General features: G+C 40.7%; 1 protein-coding gene across 7 annotated transcripts in view; it reads right to left on the bottom strand.

Annotated features, from left to right (window-relative positions):
- The window catches only part of LOC133528138 (tubulin polyglutamylase TTLL5), a 51,555-nt gene that overhangs the window by 15,010 nt on the left and 18,030 nt on the right, over positions 1–18,515 (bottom strand). For 5 of the 7 annotated variants that reach the window (XM_061865380.1, XM_061865381.1, XM_061865385.1 and 2 more), the window contains 10 exons: positions 13,279–13,421; positions 12,001–12,108; positions 11,338–11,502; positions 10,085–10,141; positions 9,672–9,845; positions 8,869–9,014; positions 7,498–7,715; positions 3,267–3,480; positions 660–916; positions 182–381 (listed from right to left, as the gene is read on the bottom strand). In XM_061865380.1, coding sequence (XP_061721364.1) covers positions 182–381; positions 660–916; positions 3,267–3,480; positions 7,498–7,715; positions 8,869–9,014; positions 9,672–9,845; positions 10,085–10,141; positions 11,338–11,502; positions 12,001–12,108; positions 13,279–13,421 — 1,682 coding nt within the window. The remainder of the gene's footprint in view (positions 1–181; positions 382–659; positions 917–3,266; positions 3,481–7,497; positions 7,716–8,868; positions 9,015–9,671; positions 9,846–10,084; positions 10,142–11,337; positions 11,503–12,000; positions 12,109–13,278; positions 13,422–18,515) is intronic. The other 2 variants (XM_061865382.1, XM_061865387.1) reach the window with 1 other exon arrangement.

The following is an 18,515-nucleotide window of genomic DNA, read 5'->3' as shown; positions in this document are numbered from 1 at the left end:
AACAGTTAGGCACGAACACTCTTTCAGCGGCAGTCATATTTTACGCCAAGGACAGAACGGACTTGACTACCAAGTCCTCAGTGGAAGCCATAAGGGCGGTGGTGTTGCAGCCCTGCTTTCATAGATGACGTAACAGAGTGAGACCATCATATATGTAGCTATTAGGGTGTCTCTTTCTTACCAAAGCAGTTGAAGAAGTTAGGCACGAACACCCTCGCAGCGGCAGTTATAGTTTGAGCCGAGGACAGAACGGACTTGACGACCAAGTCCTCAATGGATGCCATGAGGGCGGTGGTGTTGCGGCCCTGCTTTCGTAGATGGCGCAGGAGTGCGGACAGAGTCCATTTGTGGCCGATGTTGCCAGCGTTTGGGTCATCGCATCTGATAAAAATACATTTTGAAATAATTATTAAAAATAAACAGTAAAGATATATCCCCTACCTAAAAGTTACAAAGGTATCCCCTGTTGTCCGAAAAGGTACAATAAATATATTAAACATTTTGTAATTATTTAAGTAAGTAAGTAAATATTCTTTATTGCAACACAACGAAAACAAATCTAAACACAGATTTACAATGTTATAAAAGGTAGCAACAGGCGGATTTATAGCTTGTATTCTCAAAAATTAAGTAATTAATTTCTTTCGAAACGTACTCACTTGATATAATCAGTATGATATTTATTAATGCTATAGTTGCATAAATGCATGCACGGGTTCCAAAGATTCTTGTTCGTCTTATCATACTTGACGGTCGCGAACCGCACCAATCCTTCCTCATACAAGTATATAAGAAGCGGGTCTATGGACGTCACGCACACATAGAGGCGGAGGTCGCATTTGTGTCCGCCTATGAGGAGTGGCTTGTCTATGTATTTGGCTACGACCACGTTCTCGCCTTTTGGGATTTGTTCGGGCTGGAAGAGATGGAAAATAATGGCATTATTAAATAAATAAATAAATATTATACGACATTATTACACAAATTGACTAAGTCCCACAGTAAGCTTAATAAGGCTTGTGTTGAGGGTACTTAGACAACGATATATATAATATATAAATATTTATAAATACTTAAATACATAGAAAACACCCATTATTATTCCTAAACATCTCCTCCGTCTTCTTCATCGCGTTGTCCCGGCATTTTTGCCACGGCTCATGGGAGCCTGGGGTCCGCTTGACAACTAATCCCAAGGTTTGGCGTAGGCACTGATTTTTAAGAAAGCGACTGCCATCTGACCTTTCAACCCAGAGGGTAAAACTAGGCCTTGTTGGGATTAGTCCGGTTTCCTCACGATTTTTTCCTTCACCGAAAAGCGACTGGTAAATATCAAATAATATTTCGTATATAAGTTCCGAAAAACTCATTGGTACGAGCCGGGGTTTGAACACGCGACCTCCGGATTGCAAGTCGCACGCTCTTACCGCTAGGCCACCAGCGCTTCCTAAACATCTATCAAATCGTATAAGCCGTGTATAATTATTTGTTTCTCATTGTCGCTATTTGCGTTTGATAGAAAGAAACAAAATAAATATAAAATGGTTTACTAAGTTGTATAAGTAAGGTAAGACCTTTATGCAAAGTAAATAATACCAAAGAGAATTTAAAGTAGGTGGATTGTCAAAGAAAACTTTGTAACCACTGTAACTTAACTGCCATCTTTCGACACATGATTAAAACATTTAGAACGCCATTTAGCGTTGATCCTCATTGATATGTGTTAAATTTGTTCGTTTCGCTCGCTCGAAACGTCGCCGCCATTCCTTTGGCCTATGCTCTATTAGATGGCGCCACTTTTTCTTATTTATTTATTTTATTCTACGTCGGTGGCAATCAAGCATACGGCCCGCCAGATGGTAAGCAGTCTCCGTAGCCTATGTACGCCTGCAACTCCAGAGGAGTTACATGCGCGTTGCCGACCCTAAACCCCCCCCCCCCTCGTTGAGCTCTGGCAACCTTACTCACTTTTTGATATTTAACAAATTTAACACATATCAGTGAAAGAAAGATCAAAGTCAAATGGCGTTCTAAAAGTTTTAATCATGTGTCGAAAGATGGCAGTATATTGTGGATACAAAGTTTACTTTGACAATCTATCTCTATTTCAAATTCTCTTTGATAATACGAAGTTAGTAGAATGACAAGTTTAGTAATCTAGACATAAACACACCACATTTAACTTGCACAGAGAACCTAACCTAACCTAAGTCAGTAGAATGACAAGTTTAGTAATCTAGACACAAACACATCACATTTAACTTGCACAGAGAATCTAACCTGACCTAAGTTAATAGAATGACAAGTTTAGTAATCTAGACACAAACACATCACATTTAACTTGCACAGAGAATCTAACCTGACCTAAGTTAGTAGAATGACAAGTTTAGTAATCTAGACACAAACACACCACATTTAACTTGCACAGAAAACCTAACCTGACCTAAGTTAGTAGAATGACAAGTTTAGTAATCTAGACACAAACACACCACATGTAACTTGCACCGGAGAAAGAAGTTTACAGATTTTTCACAATCTAAAAACACTAATGTTTTGACAGCTGAAGGTCTTGAGTCATGTTGTCCTTTTCCAACACATAGCATTCGCCTGTGGATCTCTAGACATCAAAAAAACTGTCCGAATAACGTGTGAAACACCATATGGCAGACCTTCATGGAGATGCAGGATCTTGACGTCCTTTGATTACTGTCCTGGATAGACGTGTTGAAGACAGAGGGAGCGTTTTGCTCAACAGTGGGACACTACGGGCTGTACTTACTTACTTGACTGTCTAAGTGACCCAAACAGGATCTTGGCCTCTGACACAAGAGAGCGCCACTCTGCCCTATCCTGCGCCAGTTCACGCCTATTGGGTCATCCGAGGGCGGACAGGTCTTGTAGGGCTTCGTCACTTCAGCGATATCTGGGACGCCCAGACGGACGTTTTGCCCGGGTGCCCACATACGCTCATCTCACAGCACGATCCTCTCTCATCCTCTCCAGGTGACCGAACCAGCAGAGACGTGTGGCTTTGATATCGCCAATTTATTGGGCACCGTAACCAGCTCCTCTAGCCCCTTATTCTTCCTACGCCTCCAAGTTCCATCTTCATCTCTGATAGGCCCCAGAATCTTCCGCCGAATTTTCCTCTCCGCCACTAAGAACTTGCTCTCTTCTTTTTGAGTCAGAGTTCAAGCTTCACACCCATACATCAAAATTGGCCTAATTACAGTCTTACGGGATATAAATAAAGAATAAAAACTTACAGTATTAACTATATAAATCCCCCGTCCTCTACTAGACGCAGCAGGTTTGACTATCCACGGTCCTTTGGTCCTATAATGCGCCGTGCATAATTCCTTAAACTCGGCCGGCATGAGAAATGTAGTGGGTATGAAGTCAAAGTGCTTCAGGCCGCGGAAGTACTGCATTTTCTCGATGTTCTTGAATAGCTTGTCTTTGCGTGTGAGCTCGTATGATCTGAGGACAAGAGAGGTCGTTTCTATATTGAATTTTAACATTCATACACTTCTACCTAGCCCCAAACCTATGGAATGTAGAGTTCAGGAACGCAATCTCCAAAGGCAGAACTTATGCAAAAGTGTCCAGTGGTCAGCTATAAATAATAGTTCCAAATCTCTCCAGAGTAGCGCTAGAGTAGCTAAGAACCTAGGCGTTATTGACGGAGTGAAGTGCGATGTCTATGATTTGATTTTTTTTGTTCAAGTATTCTAGGTATTGTAGCGCCACCTATTTAAGGTTTTTTGATGACACTTTTTGGTATATGGAGATTCCATTCCTTAACTCCACCTTCCGTACCCAAACCAAAGAGAATTGAGTATAAATCAGGCGTATTGTCAAAGTAAATTTCGTAGTCATCAAAATTTACCGCCATCTTTCGACATAGGACTAAAACTCTGAGAATGACATATGGCTATTTGACTCATGTTCTTCTACTGATATCTGTTAAATATGGTATCGCCATCTATTCGAGTATTTTTGTATTTTTTTTATAAAGAGGCATGTTTTTTTCTTAGACTTTACTTATCTTATACGGAGATATATATAGCTTTGCCTAGACTAAACAAAGCTTGTAACTGTGAGAATAGGTGACGATAGACCTACATACTTATACATATAGACAAATAGATACTTAGATCTAGGTTTTCTTCATATTTTTTGTCCCGAATTTTTTGTCATCGGAAAAGGCGATAAAAACTCAGTTATGTTTTATTTTATTCTTTTAAAGCTTTTGTGTGACTGATAGATACATAAACCACTACAAAAAAGTTCAATAGAAGTTCCCATGAAAAAAGTATATTAGAGAATATAATTTACTTCAAACACGCATCGTCATTGGTATGTTTAAAAAGTGTCTAAAAAAGTCTGTGATAACCATAAAAAAACTCCTGACTCATGGTATGGTAGATACATATCTTGATAAATAAAGTACAACCAGTCCTTATTTTAGAATGGGCGATTAGTTTTTCCCAGCGCACTTTGTACAAGGTTCATGCTTAGAGAACATTACTATGAGAAAAAAGTTAAAAAGTGTAACCTACTTTAGACGTAAAAGCGAGAAGTAATGCTATAAATCAAGTTATCTCAGGTTTGCATGCAAATAAATCATTGTAATATTGTATATTTAGGTACTTCTATGTCCAGTCAAGGTATTAAATTTCGGCACGGATAAAGTGCCAAAAATATGTATACACGCCCTTATTGCCCATACATTAGGGTAGTGTGTACATATTTTGGCACTTGGTCCGCATCGATATTTAATACCTTGACTGTTACTATATGCATGAAGTAAAAGTAGAACCCATTGGCTTCGTTTTAGACTTTTTGTGCACGCGATTGCAAAAAAGTGATTTTTTTAATTAAACTGTTCTGTTCTGTAACCCTTTGAACGCCACGCCTATCGTGTGCGGCGTCATCGTGAACCTTGTCGGAATGCACGAAGGTTGATATTGCGCTGCAGCCGCCGCAGTTGACGCCTTTGGCGGTCAAAGGGATTTAATAAATTAAACGTAAATATATTGTTGCCTTTCCTTGGTCGAGGTCTTAATTCAAACATTGAAGTCAACGAATAGAAAAAATACATTTACCTTGTGTGGTTTACCCGTGTGCAATATCAGAACTAAGGGAATCGGATCGTACGATCACATCAGATCAGCAACCCGTGCAGTCAGGCGTTGATGTAGCATAACCATCGTCACAGTGTGACCATCCTAAACCTTACCTCGGTAAGTGGTTGACTCGCTGCCTGCCCAGTAACGCCTGCAGCACACCAAAGGGGATCGGGTCGTCGGACCACATCAGGTCAGTCAGAGATCAGCAACCCGTGCAGTCAGGCTTTGATGAAACATAACCATCGTCACACTGTGACCATCCTAAACCTTACCTCGGTAAGTGGTTGGCTCGCTGCCTGCCCAGTAACGCCTGCAGCACACCGAAGGGGATCGGGTCGCTGGACCACATCAGGTCAGTCAGATATCTGCAACCCGTGCAGTCAGGCTTTGATTTAACATAACCATCGTCACAGTGTGACCATCCTAAACCTTACCTCGGTAAGTGGTTGACTCGCTGCCTGCCCAGTAACGCCTGCAGCACACCAAAGGGGATCGGGTCGTCGGACCACATCAGGTCAGTCAGAGATCAGCAACCCGTGCAGTCAGGCTTTTTATGTAGCATGACCATCGTCACAGTGTGACCATTCTAAACCTTACCTCGGTAAGCGGTTGACTCGCTGCCTGCCCAGTAACGCCTGCAGCACACCGAAGGGGATCGGGTCGTCGGACCACATCAGGTCAGTCAGAGATCAGCAACCCGTGCAGTCAGACTTTGATGTAACATAACCATCGTCACAGTGTGACCATCCTAAACCTTACCTCGGTAAGTGGTTGACTCGCTGCCTGCCCAGTAACGCCTGCAGCACACCAAAGGGGATCGGGTCGTCGGACCACATCAGGTCAGTCAGAGATCAGCGACCCGTGCAGTCAGGCTTTGATGAAACATAACCATCGTCACACTGTGACCATCCTAAACCTTACCTCGGTAAGTGGTTGACTCGCTGCCTGCCCAGTAACGCCTGCAGCACACCGAAGGGGATCGGGTCGCTGGACCACATCAGGTCAGTCAGATATCTGCAACCCGTGCAGTCAGGCTTTGATTTAACATAACCATCGTCACAGTGTGACCATCCTAAACCTTACCTCGGTAAGTGGTTGACTCGCTGCCTGCCCAGTAACGCCTGCAGCACACCAAAGGGGATCGGGTCGTCGGACCACATCAGGTCAGTCAGAGATCAGCAACCCGTGCAGTCAGGCTTTTTATGTAGCATGACCATCGTCACAGTGTGACCATTCTAAACCTTACCTCGGTAAGCGGTTGACTCGCTGCCTGCCCAGTAACGCCTGCAGCACACCGAAGGGGATCGGGTCGTCGGACCACATCAGGTCAGTCAGAGATCAGCAACCCGTGCAGTCAGACTTTGATGTAACATAACCATCGTCACAGTGTGACCATCCTAAACCTTACCTCGGTAAGTGGTTGACTCGCTGCCTGCCCAGTAACGCCTGCAGCACACCGAAGGGGATCGGGTCGTCGGACCACATGAGGGCCCAGTTGGAGGCCGAGGGCGCCGCCTCCAGTAACCCGTGGGCTTGAAGCAGCAACGGAACCAGGCGCTCCCTTTGATAGTAAAACCACGGATATAAGTTATTACGATGATATTTGTAAGCGCAGAAAGGGATTCTAAAGATTAAATCAATTCAATGGGGTTAAGTAATGTTATGACTAACTATAATACTGGTCTAATAACAAAGGATTAAGTTCTGCGCTACCTATATCATGTTAACTCATACATGTGGTAATACTGTTTCTGTTGCGGTTCTATGTTTAGATTGTAAGTGATCTTGGTCTTGGTACTAAATCTTACCTCAGGAAATTGTCGACTTTCTGATACGGCGAAAGCGACCTTAAGACGTCACGTTTAAGGTCGCTTTCGCCTGACGATCGCGGTCGCCAGGGTGTTGACCGGACCACATGAGGTTGAAATCTTTAGCGTCGGACCCGGCATCTTAAAGACCGCATTGGTTTCTGTTGAATTTAAGTAATCTTGGTACAAAATCTTACCTCGGGAAATGGTTGACTCTCTGGTACGGCGAAAGCAGCCTTAACACGTCAGGCTTGGGGTGTAAACCGGACCACATTAGGTTGAAATCTTTGACGTTAAGCCCGTAATCTACGAAACCATAGGCTTGAAGTAATCGGCGGAAAAGATTGTTTTGTGTTTAATTAAATCTTGGTGCAGAATCTTACCTCGGGAAATGGTTGACCCTCTGATACGGCGAAAGCGACCTTAACACGTCAGGTTTAGGGTGTAATTAGGACCACACTAGGTTGAAATCTTTGTCGTCGGACGGGACATTTTAAAGGCCGTATTCGTAGCTTAGTTTCTGTTCGAATTTAAGTGGTATTGGTACAAAGTCTTACCTCGGAAAATGGTTGACTCGTTGATAAGGCGATAGGGATCTCAGTACATCTGGTTTAGGGTGGAGGCCGGACCACAAGAGGTTGAAATCTTTGGCGTCGGGCACGGACTCCACGAGTCCATGGGCTTGGAGTAATCGGTTGAGCAGTTTGGTTTCTGTGTTGACTAGTTTGTACGTGATTTTGAGTAGCCGGGCGGGCATGCAGTTGCTTTCCAGGACCTGGAAGAGGGTTACATTTGCAATCCGAGAAACTAAAAGGTGTGAAAATGAGGTATTTGGGTTATTGCCAAGTTTAAATCTCAGTTTTTTTTTGTATTTGCAGTGAAATCTCGATAAACCGGCACTTCAACGTTTTGGTACAGTCAGCGTCAAATACTAATACAGCGAATAGGTAATTCGCAACTCGTGTCGATTTAAAACACTCCCTTCGGTCGTGTTTTAATTTATCGCCACTCGTTTCGAATTTCCTATTTTTCGCACTTGTATCGTAATGTACTATTTCGAGCAAGCGTGATGAAAAGAACTTGGAAGCCAAACTACAAACTATCTCCAAGTAGCTGGACCATGAGAATCCTATTAGCCAAGAGATTATGATCAACGAGCATAAAAACGCCTTAAGTGTGAAGGCCTATAGTAGTATTACCTCGTGGTCGCGTTGTCAAATAAAAAGTATTGTAAGAAATACAACAAAATATTAACAACACCTCAAATAATTGACTCAATGTGATGCCATCACGTCATTGGTTGCAATAATTACAATTTTAAGACTTTTTACGTTCAAAAGGTTAAGTAATTTTTATTTTTTTAATAGGTAATAGTTATTTCTAAGCATATAATGTTACTGTTAGTATCCATTTTGTATTCATACTAGAGATGCAATGAATAGTGGCTTGGCCGGATACCGAATAACGAATATCCGGCGGAGCCATTGGCCGAATAGCCGAATATTCGGCTAGAAGTTTTACCTAAACTGAAGTAAATTCGAACGCGCGCGTGCGTGCGCTTTGCAAGTTGCAACTTGTTTCTCGCTGTAGGCAGCAGTCATTGATAGAAATTGCGCTTATTCTGCACGCAGTGCGTATTGAAAGTGATAGTTTCGTCGTGTGCGTAAAATTTATTCTTTTGTATTATATTTCTCATGTTTTTGTTCTATCTATGAATATAAAGGTAGTCTGAAGGATTATACTGATCTTAATAATTGATTACTTGTAGTTTGTTACTTTTTCACCTCTCGTTTACCGTTATCTAAGTGTTAACGTACTATTCGGTATTCGGCCGAACACTAAGCCACTATTCGGTATTCGGCCTAATAGTGTAATTGTGGCCGAATACCGAATAGTGGCCGAATATTCCTTGCATCTCTAATTCATACCTTGACGCTGTCCACCTCTTTGACTAGTTGCTCCGAATCGTCGCTATCCATGGGGCTGCCAGTCTGAAGATTAGTTTCGGAAATTTTCTTATGTATATTTGTTTTTCTTTTGTTTTTCCCTTTGTTCTTCTTGTTCTTTTTCTCTTCTGTACAAACAAATGTGTCCTTGAACTTATTATTATTTTTAAACAAAAACGCATGAAAAGATGGACGTCATTGTGAAGTCATCGTTTTTTTTCCCATAAGTAATAACAGCATAGAAATTAATAGTTGAGAGGTTACTACACTAACCTATTTTGCGAGAAGTGTAAAGTTCTCCACAACCAAAAAAATAAGGAATATAATCAGGCGTTACTTTGCTCGTAAATAAACCAAAAATACTCACAAGCGGTATTAAATCTTTAAGTCTAAGAAGAAACTTTGCCTCCTTGTGTGTATTTTACCGCTTGTACAATAGGCTGTTCTCTGAGGAATTGTTCGATATGATGCCAACGGCCGCTTTCTATCACCGCACCGCTCGCCGTCGGCAGGGTGTTCATCCTCACACCCTAGAACCTAAATGGTCGCGTACTGTGCGGTTTAAGAGGAATCCCGCGGATGCTCTGGAGTGTACTTGTTTTTAAAGGGTCGGCAACGCGCATGTAACACCTCTGACTGCTTACCATCAGGCCGTTGCCCTGTTTGCCACCAATGTTGTTAAAAAAAAATTGTGCTTACTAGTTCTTAGGAAAGCGGCAACTTCGTTTAGCGTAGCGGGCTGAAAGTTGACGCTTTCCTGTCGCAGGTCATAAAAGAGTATTTACCGACAGCGGGAGGTGGGGGATCTTCGGGTGGCTTGATGTTCGCGGTTGTATTCTCGATGTTCAGATGTTTCTTCAGCGTGATCTTGCTCAGGTCTTTCAACACATCCTCTATGTCCCTCTTATGTTCCAAGGTTTCGTGTCCCTGTTCTTCTATTGATATTGTCTCTGGTACTTCTGATTACAAGATATACATTAATTTCAGATACAAATCGAAATTAAATTAAAATCATAAAGACTTGTGCACACCGGGGCGTGTGAGTAGACGTGCAAGTTCACGTTGTACTATACAGATCCTTATGAAGCGTGACGTGTGCGTGCGCGGCTCTAACAATATTAGTGCACGCCGCACACTTGTACATGTACGCACAAGCATTCGGTGTGCTCTGGCCTTAAAAATTGGAGCGAAATCTTACCCAATCTCTGGCTGGGGAAAGGGGACTTTCGGTAAATAATACGTTTTTCGCGACAAACTGTAAAATTGCGAGAAAACTGAACATCACATACTAGATTTTATGTCTCACATAAATAGGCATTTAAGCACTAGTTTTACCAATATAACTAGGTAATCAAACTCAGATTAACTCGCATGTATATGACACAGTTATTTGGGGGGAAGGGGTCGAGAAATCCTCACGAGATCTCACCAGTGGGAATAAAAAAAAAACAGAATCTAAGACGTGAATAACAACTACCTAAAGGTACGCCTGCCCGGCGAACTTGTTGCTATTGCCGAACGTCTCCATGACTTCGTGCATGATGTTAGGTTTGAACGTGAGGGGCTCGGGGACTAGTCTCGCCATGTTTTTGGCTAGGTCATTGATAACTTACCTGATTCACTGACATCTCGAACGACGTACGCCTGCCCGGCGAACTTGTTGCTATTGCTATTGCTGAACATCTCCATGACTTCGTACATGATGTTGTTGGGTTAGAACGTGTGGGGTTCGGGGACTAGTCTCGCCATGTTTTCGGCTAGGTCATTGATAACTTACCTGATTCACTGACATGTCGGACGACGTACGCCTGCCCGGCGAACTTGTTGCTATTGCCGAACATCTCCATGACTTCGTACATGATGTTGTTGAGTTAGAACGTGTGGGGTTCGGAAACTAGTCTCGCCATGTTTTTGGCTAGGTCATTGATAACTTACCTGATTCACTGACATGTCGGACGACGTACGCCTGCCCGGCGAACTTGTAGCTATTACCGAACGTCTCCATGATTTCGTGCATGATTTTGTTGGGCTTGAACGTGTGGGGCTCGGGGACAAGTCGTCTCGCCATGTTTTTGGCTGATTTACTGGCAACATACCTGATTCACTGAGATGCCGGACGACGTAAGCCTGCCGGCGAATTTGTGGCTATTGCCCAGTGTTGGCCGAAAATTAATTAGAATATAATAATATTTTCAATATTAAAAATTTACCATTACAAATTGAACCGTAAACCGTAACTGACGGTTACAGTTACCGGTTCAATTTGAAATTGTTAATTTTCAGTATTTTCAATTCTAATTAACGTTCGGCCAACATTGCTATTGCCAAACGTTTTCATGACTTCGCGCATGTAGTTGGGTTTGAATGTGTGGTATGAAATGATGACGGTGCCTAAAATGGTCAAATCTAGGCCGAGAAGTGTTAAAATCTCCAAAATCATTGATAACTTACCTGATTCACTGACATGACGGACGACATAAGCCTGTCCTGCGAATTTGTTGCTATTGCCGAACGTCTCCATGACTTCGTGCATGATGTTGTTGGGTTTGAACGTGTGGGGCTCGGGGACTAGTCGTCTCGCCATGTTTTTCGCTTTATTTAGTAAGATAGCGGTGCCTGGAATAGTAATGAAATGGTTATCTTAATTCTGGAGATGGTAAAGTTCGTCTGTATGGACGAGTGTGGGCCGCATATGATAGTAATATGTACCTACACGTGTTCAAAACTAGAACGTCCAAATAAAATTTTAAATAACATATTCAGTATAAAATAAATGTTTTGCGATTATGTTGTAAAATTTAGGAATTATTGATTACAAATAAGCAACAAAGGCAAAGCAAAAACTCTTCAGGAATCTGCCAAATACTTTTTTACGCCGAGCGAAAGGGGCGCCTTTTGGCGACTATTTGATAGTTAACAAATATCCGGAAGTTAACATTTCTATATCAACGCGATCGTCCCTCTTAATAAATAGTTCTTTACGATGCACTTTCTAAAATACTTTTAACAAAATATAACTAGTATTTTTACCTGTGTTTTGTTCTATTGATTGCAATAAAACATTAATTATAGGGACGTTTTGTTTACTAACACAATACTTTTTACAACATATACCTGTGTTTTGCCCTGTAGATTTGGTGGTTGATTCCATGGAGGGAGTTCGGGAGGCCAGGACACATGATCGGAACACGAGTACCACACCTTTGGAGCCGAGGGGTCCGCCTGAAAGCAGCTGTGAGTGAGGCTTTGAAACGGGGATATTTGGAGAAGACATAAATTGTGAACTTATCATAAGCAACTTTTACTATGGAACCAACCCCGAATACGGAAAAAAAAATTGACTGTTTCATATAGGTATTATAACTAATCCGACACCGTTGTTTTTTATGTGAGTGCCATATTTTTTTGCGATTTCGGGATCGATCCCGTAACAGGATTTGCAGGATGGATGGCAGGATACATACTTCCGTACAGTCTGTTTTCTTTTTATACCTATCGATAATCCTCGTTATTCCGAGTAGAAATAACCTAAAAATTGAAGTAAAGTTAATTGAAAATGCCCATAAGACAGTTCCGAACGAACTGTCTTATGGGCTGCAAACGTTGCAATAGGCTGTTCCACTTTGTGGAGAGCCCACTTGATGGAGAGCCTGTGATGACGGCATCTGTCTTTGGACATGGTATAAGCAGCAACCTGCTTGTAAGCCTCCTCCTCCTATAAAAGAGGCTAGTGGACAACCATTATGGAAATTATTTTTACACAATATTGTAGTATGTTTCCCATAGCTATGCCCCTTCGTTAGACTTTTTTTAAATTTTTGATTAATATAAGAGTTCGCAAAAACAAAAATTTAAAAGCTTCCAAATTCTAGCGATCGTATTATTATCATTTTAACTTTTTAACAGCTTAGAATTTTTAATCGAGCTTGCTACCACCGCCGCGCCGGTACGAAGTTACACGAAGTTTTGTCTTATTCATCAGACGGCGAAATGAGCTGGATATTGTATGTCTTATATATCATACTACGGCGGTTAATAGGTTAAAGATTGTTCGTATTGTCTCAACGTAACATTCGCTTTGCCAAATGAAATGAGTGTCATATTCATATAGAGTAAACCTACCTTTTTTTATCTTTATTTAACGAGCTTAGTCTAAAAGACGATGCCGCTCAATAGTACACATCGAGAAGTGTTCTTACACTAAAACATTTAAAAGCTAAAAGAGATCATTATTTTCGTCTTCGGATGCCCACCATCACCATACTGAACAGAGCTCTAGCTTCCCTTGATTGAGGGAAAGCTAAAATCCTGTTACAGCCGTCCAACTCCTTAATATTAATGCCTTGGAGCAAAAGATCATTCCTTCTGTCCTCGTTCCGAGAGTAAACCTACCTGAAAGCCAGTCGGACACACATGCCTCCTTATTGTCCTTATCTCTTCCTGTATTGACTTCTTCGTCATGTGTTTTCATGCTGTCTTGCGCTTGAAGGCCGGAGGTAGACGGATTTGATGTTCCTGATGATAGGACATGTGGACTGAAATATGGAAAATTATTAGTAATAATTTGTGTGAAAGAGAAAGGGAAGAGTTTTGAAGGTCCATTTCACCAGTTCTAGTAGCAGTAGAACTAGTTGGAATCAAAGCGATGTGAGAGGTACCCTTCATAGAGGAAACAAAATTTAACTTTGCTTCCTTGGAGCGGAAAATTTACTACATAAAACAACAGGAGAGAAGACAAATAGTTATTTGTGTCCCAAGGGAGGAAAAGTAGGAAATTGCGCGCCGCGTGTAAAATTGTTGCCTGAGCCGAAGGCGAGGGTGGCAAACACGCGGGATGGAATGTCCTACGTTTCCTCCCGTGGTGCGGATACTATTTTTCTGCTCGACGGACGCGGAAAGCGGCAACTTCGTTTAGCGCAGCGGGAGCAAAGTTGACGCTTTCCGCCCGGAGGACAGAAAAAAACAATTTTGCTTCTTCTACACGGGTCAGAAAAAGCTTTTTCCAAATATGAGGAGTTGAGTACCTAGTAAACTGCTTTGGTAAACTGTGCTTATGGGGTTTGAAGCCTTCTACGAGATGTAAACAAGTACTGTGTAGTTTAATAAAACATATTACGAATAATATAACAGGCAAAGTTTATACAATATGTAGGTCAATTTAAATTCCCTATAGCTTTACTTTAACATAATAATATGGTAACTACAAGCAATTATGGATCCCCACGATAAGCACATCGCCATTAAAACACATGCAATATGCAATTAGGAGTTGCATGGTAATTATCGTACCAGTAAGTGTAAGAAAAACATAGCGTCTCTCTAAGTCGGTACAGACTTTGAAGTAATAAAGTGTGGCAGTGCCACGACAGTCACATTTTCATAGGATTTTGGTGTTTATGGTGGATCAATTCAAACTCTGTTTACTTGGCCCTACTCTTATCTAGCATTCGTTAAGGGCGTCCGCTAGCCGGAGCGGGTACACGCGCGCGGGTGCCATTGTAGGTAAAATCCACCGCACGCGACGGCGTCAATTACCGTTGCTCATACTATTTTTCGTTAACCCGCTCACCCGCTCCGTGTCCGGCCAGCTAGCGGTATATATATATATATATATATATATATATATATATATATATATATATATATATATAACCCTAAAGGTATAGAAAACGTTGAAAAAACAAGCTCGGAAGTAGCTGCTTGCTGGCTTCGGATTCGTTTTAAACGGACGACGTTGGGAGTCCGTTTAATTGAATCTGGAACCAGCAAGTAGCCTTCCAGCCGAGTCATTATACTTGTCTCAAAAATGGTGCAAGAAATATAAATATAATAGAAATATTCTTTCAGAAGCAATGTTCTTACGTATCTGTTTTCACAGAAATCAATCAATAATTTTTTCGTGTTATGGCTCCATCGAGGTCGAGGAATGTCGAGGTTGGATAAAAGTAAAAACAATTGATAAGATTTGTTTTTCCGCCTTTTTTTTTCAAAAATAGAAGCCTGCCGAAAATATGCTAACGCGGTGCCAACATTATAACAATAAGTACTGATCATCTGTTTGCCTGTTTAATGGACCTATGCCTTCATTTGATATGGCCATTTCAATTTATTTTAAGTTTTGAACTCGACAAATAATGGAATTTGTATGCAACATTGCAGTCGCGAAATCGAGACTGCAATGTTTTTAACTTTTTGATTGTGTAATTGTATAGATGTCCCCTGATATATTTATTTTTTTACCGGCAATGACGACTTTGCCGTCCATTTCTGAGAAAAATATCTTATAGTGGAATGTCTTACTTTAAAAATCGTTTGAACAATCTTGATAAATTACAATTTTTATGTATTTTTTCTTTTTGAAGAAGATTAATAAGCTTGAAACCATCTGTCAATTTTCTGCAGAAGGATGGTGTAACTAGTATTGGTTCACACGTGCCACATACTCTATGCAAATACACATGTGCGAGCATATGGTCAATGGGCGATTGTCGACCAAATAAGGTCGGCTTCGATTTGACGCGCTTGACGGTGTTCCATAACTTCTGACCGCATGTTACACCGATGCGTAATTCTACGAAACATATGATCAACATTTGATTTTCAAGGATAATTTTTAAATTATAACTACCCAATTATCAATCATGTCGACGGGTGCGGAAATTTTCTGTATGTTTTCAGTAAGATGTATCTAAGACATGTTTGAAAATCAATATATGAATGTTTAAATTCGGTGGCTTAGATCAGAATTGCATCTACCAACGAATGGATTGATATATGATACTATACCGATGACGGATTTCAATTTTTTTTCTTGTGTTTGTTCATCCCTGCCACCAAAGTTACTAAGATGGATCTTATACCTACACGAGCAATTCTTGTATATTTATATTTTTTGGGGATCTCGGAAATGGCTGTACAGATTTCGATGAAATTTACTGTAACGAAAAATCGATCTAGCTAGGTCTTATCTCTAGGAAAACGCGCATTTTTTAGTTTTTTGAGCTAAGCTCTCCCAAATATTAGGTATAACACGCTCATCGAATAACGATGTTTGCGATAGCTCTCCAGGACCGACTGAATTGTCATTATTGCACAAATAAAAAGGATAAATCCGATTCCCAAATAGGACACAGAGGGTAGACATGCATTATTGAAAATGTTATAGGAACCACTGCTACAAATTACGGAAAGTTTTCAAAAAGTTCGAATGGATATGAAAATTTCATAATCATGGAAACTCAGACGCCACATCATTAACCACTGCTATATATTTAGTAATAAATAAACAGTATTAAAACAATATAGGCGATTGCAACTCTACAAGCCTTGAACCCCGTCCATTCATGACGATGTAAATACGCCACGGTGCAATAGTCAGAATATGGGCACGGTATTTTTATACTTCGCTATTATTACGAAACTGCCACTTTGATTTAAAATGACAGACAAATGCAATGGACCGCGACCACGGTACAGATGGAATTTTTGGTAGTTACTTGTAATGGCTCTCTACACGATAGACCATCATACTGGCCCACTAACAAGGGCTAGGTGTCGGATGGCTTATGACGCGGTGGGATGGCGATGGGATGGCCACGATGTCGGTTTTTCGTCCGCACGTCAAAGTTAATGGGCCAGTCATGGTGCGTACGCTTCTACACGTGGCCAATTCCATAGTGCGTGCTCTCAACCGCATGGCCATCTCGCTGGTCCAGCGCTGGGCCATCGTGAAGAGCAGCCATAAAACGGTACCATACCATATTCATTTAAATTATAGAAATATGTATAGAAAACAGTTAATGATTAATTGGGATTTACAAAAGTTGTCCTTTACAAATAGATCCTGGCCTTATTTGATGGCAAGTGATGACAGATCCTATGATAAGGTTCATTAATACGAGTAGGTATTCAATTTATTTTTGTTTTCAAACGATGAACTCTACCCGTCCCGTTCCGTACCCAAAGGGTAAAAACTTGGCCCTATTCCTAAGAGTCCACTGTCCGTCTATCTGTCTATCTGTCACCAGGCTTTATCTCATGAACCGTTATAGGTAGACATTTGAAATTTTCACAGATGATGTATTTCTGTTGCAGCTCCCATACAACAAACGTTTTTTTATCCGTTTTTTGCATAATGGTACGGAACCCTTCGTGCGCGAGTCCGACTCGCACTTGGCCGGTTTTTTTATATTTATTTCTGTAGATGTTAGTCTTCTGACTTTTGACCCTGAGCATTAGTGTTCTATCAATAGATAATAAATTGCAATAAAACATAACCTAGGTATAAAGACGTAACTCTATATTACCGACCAGCATAGATAAACAAAAAGCGGCCAAGTGCGAGTCGGACTCGCCCATGAAGGGTTCCGTACCATTTATGACGTATTAAAAAAACTACTTACTAGATCTGGTTCAAACCAATTTTCGTTGGAAGTTTGCATGGTAATGTATATCATATATTTTTTTTAGATTTTTCATTCCGTTATTTTAGAAGTTACAGGGGGGGGGACACACTTTTTTTCACTTTGGAAGTGTCTCTCGCGCAAACTATTCAGTTTAGAAAAAAAAGATATTAGAAACCTAAATATAATTTTTGAAGACCTATCCTTAGATACCCCACACGTATGGGTTTGATGAAAAAAAATTTTTTTTTTAATTTTTATGACGTATTAAAAAAAAACTACTTACTAGATCTCGTTCGAACCAATTTTCGGTGGAAGTTTGCATGGCAATGTATATCATATATTTTTTTTAGATTTTTCATTCTGTTATTTTAGAAGTTACGGGGGGGGGGGGGGGACACACTTTTTACCACTTTGGAAGTGTCTCTCGCGCAAACTATTCAGTTTAGAAAAAAATGATATTAGAAACCTCAATATAATTTTTAAAGACCTATCCATAGATACCCCACACGTATGGGTTTGATGAAAAAAGATTTTTTGAGTTTCAGTTCTAAGTATGGGGAACCCCCAAAATTTATTGATTTTTTTCTATTTTTGTGTAAACATCATAATGCGGTTCATAGAATACATCTACTTACCAAGTTTGAACACTATAGCTTTTATAGTTTCGGAAAAAAGTGGCTGTGACAGAATCGGACAGACAGACGGACATGACGAATCTATAAGGGTTCCGTTTTTTGCCATTTGGCTACGGAACCCTAAAAAGTTAGCTTAGAGTGCTCATTCCATACAACTGGTTAATAACAATAACAGCCTGTTGTATGGAGTGAGCACTCTATGTTGACTTATATCTCTATGCTGACTAGATATTCAATCCAAAATGAACCTAATGTTTTTCTAAAAAAGGCATATTATTTTAACATGGCCTATCCCTGTCGTTGGTGAAATCTTTGTGTAACATTGTATTGTGCAGTGACTTCTAAATGTATAGTAATTGCACAGGTGTGCTATATATAGACATGATACCGCCTCGCACACAATGACTTTTATAGATTGTGAGCTAAATACTGCGAACTATTGTGAGCATTACTTATAATGTGAAAATATTACCTAACTTAGTGACGAATCGAGATGAGATGATGATATACCTAATACACCCAAGGCCAAGAGTATGGAAACAAGGTTGTTTTCTTTAATGTCTCATGTTTCTGTCTTTTTTTTATAATT

This window comes from Cydia pomonella, chromosome 19 (genome assembly GCF_033807575.1).
Source record: "Cydia pomonella isolate Wapato2018A chromosome 19, ilCydPomo1, whole genome shotgun sequence".
Classification (NCBI taxonomy): Eukaryota; Metazoa; Arthropoda; class Insecta; order Lepidoptera; family Tortricidae; genus Cydia; species Cydia pomonella.
This window is presented reverse-complemented; position numbering and strand designations above follow the sequence as displayed.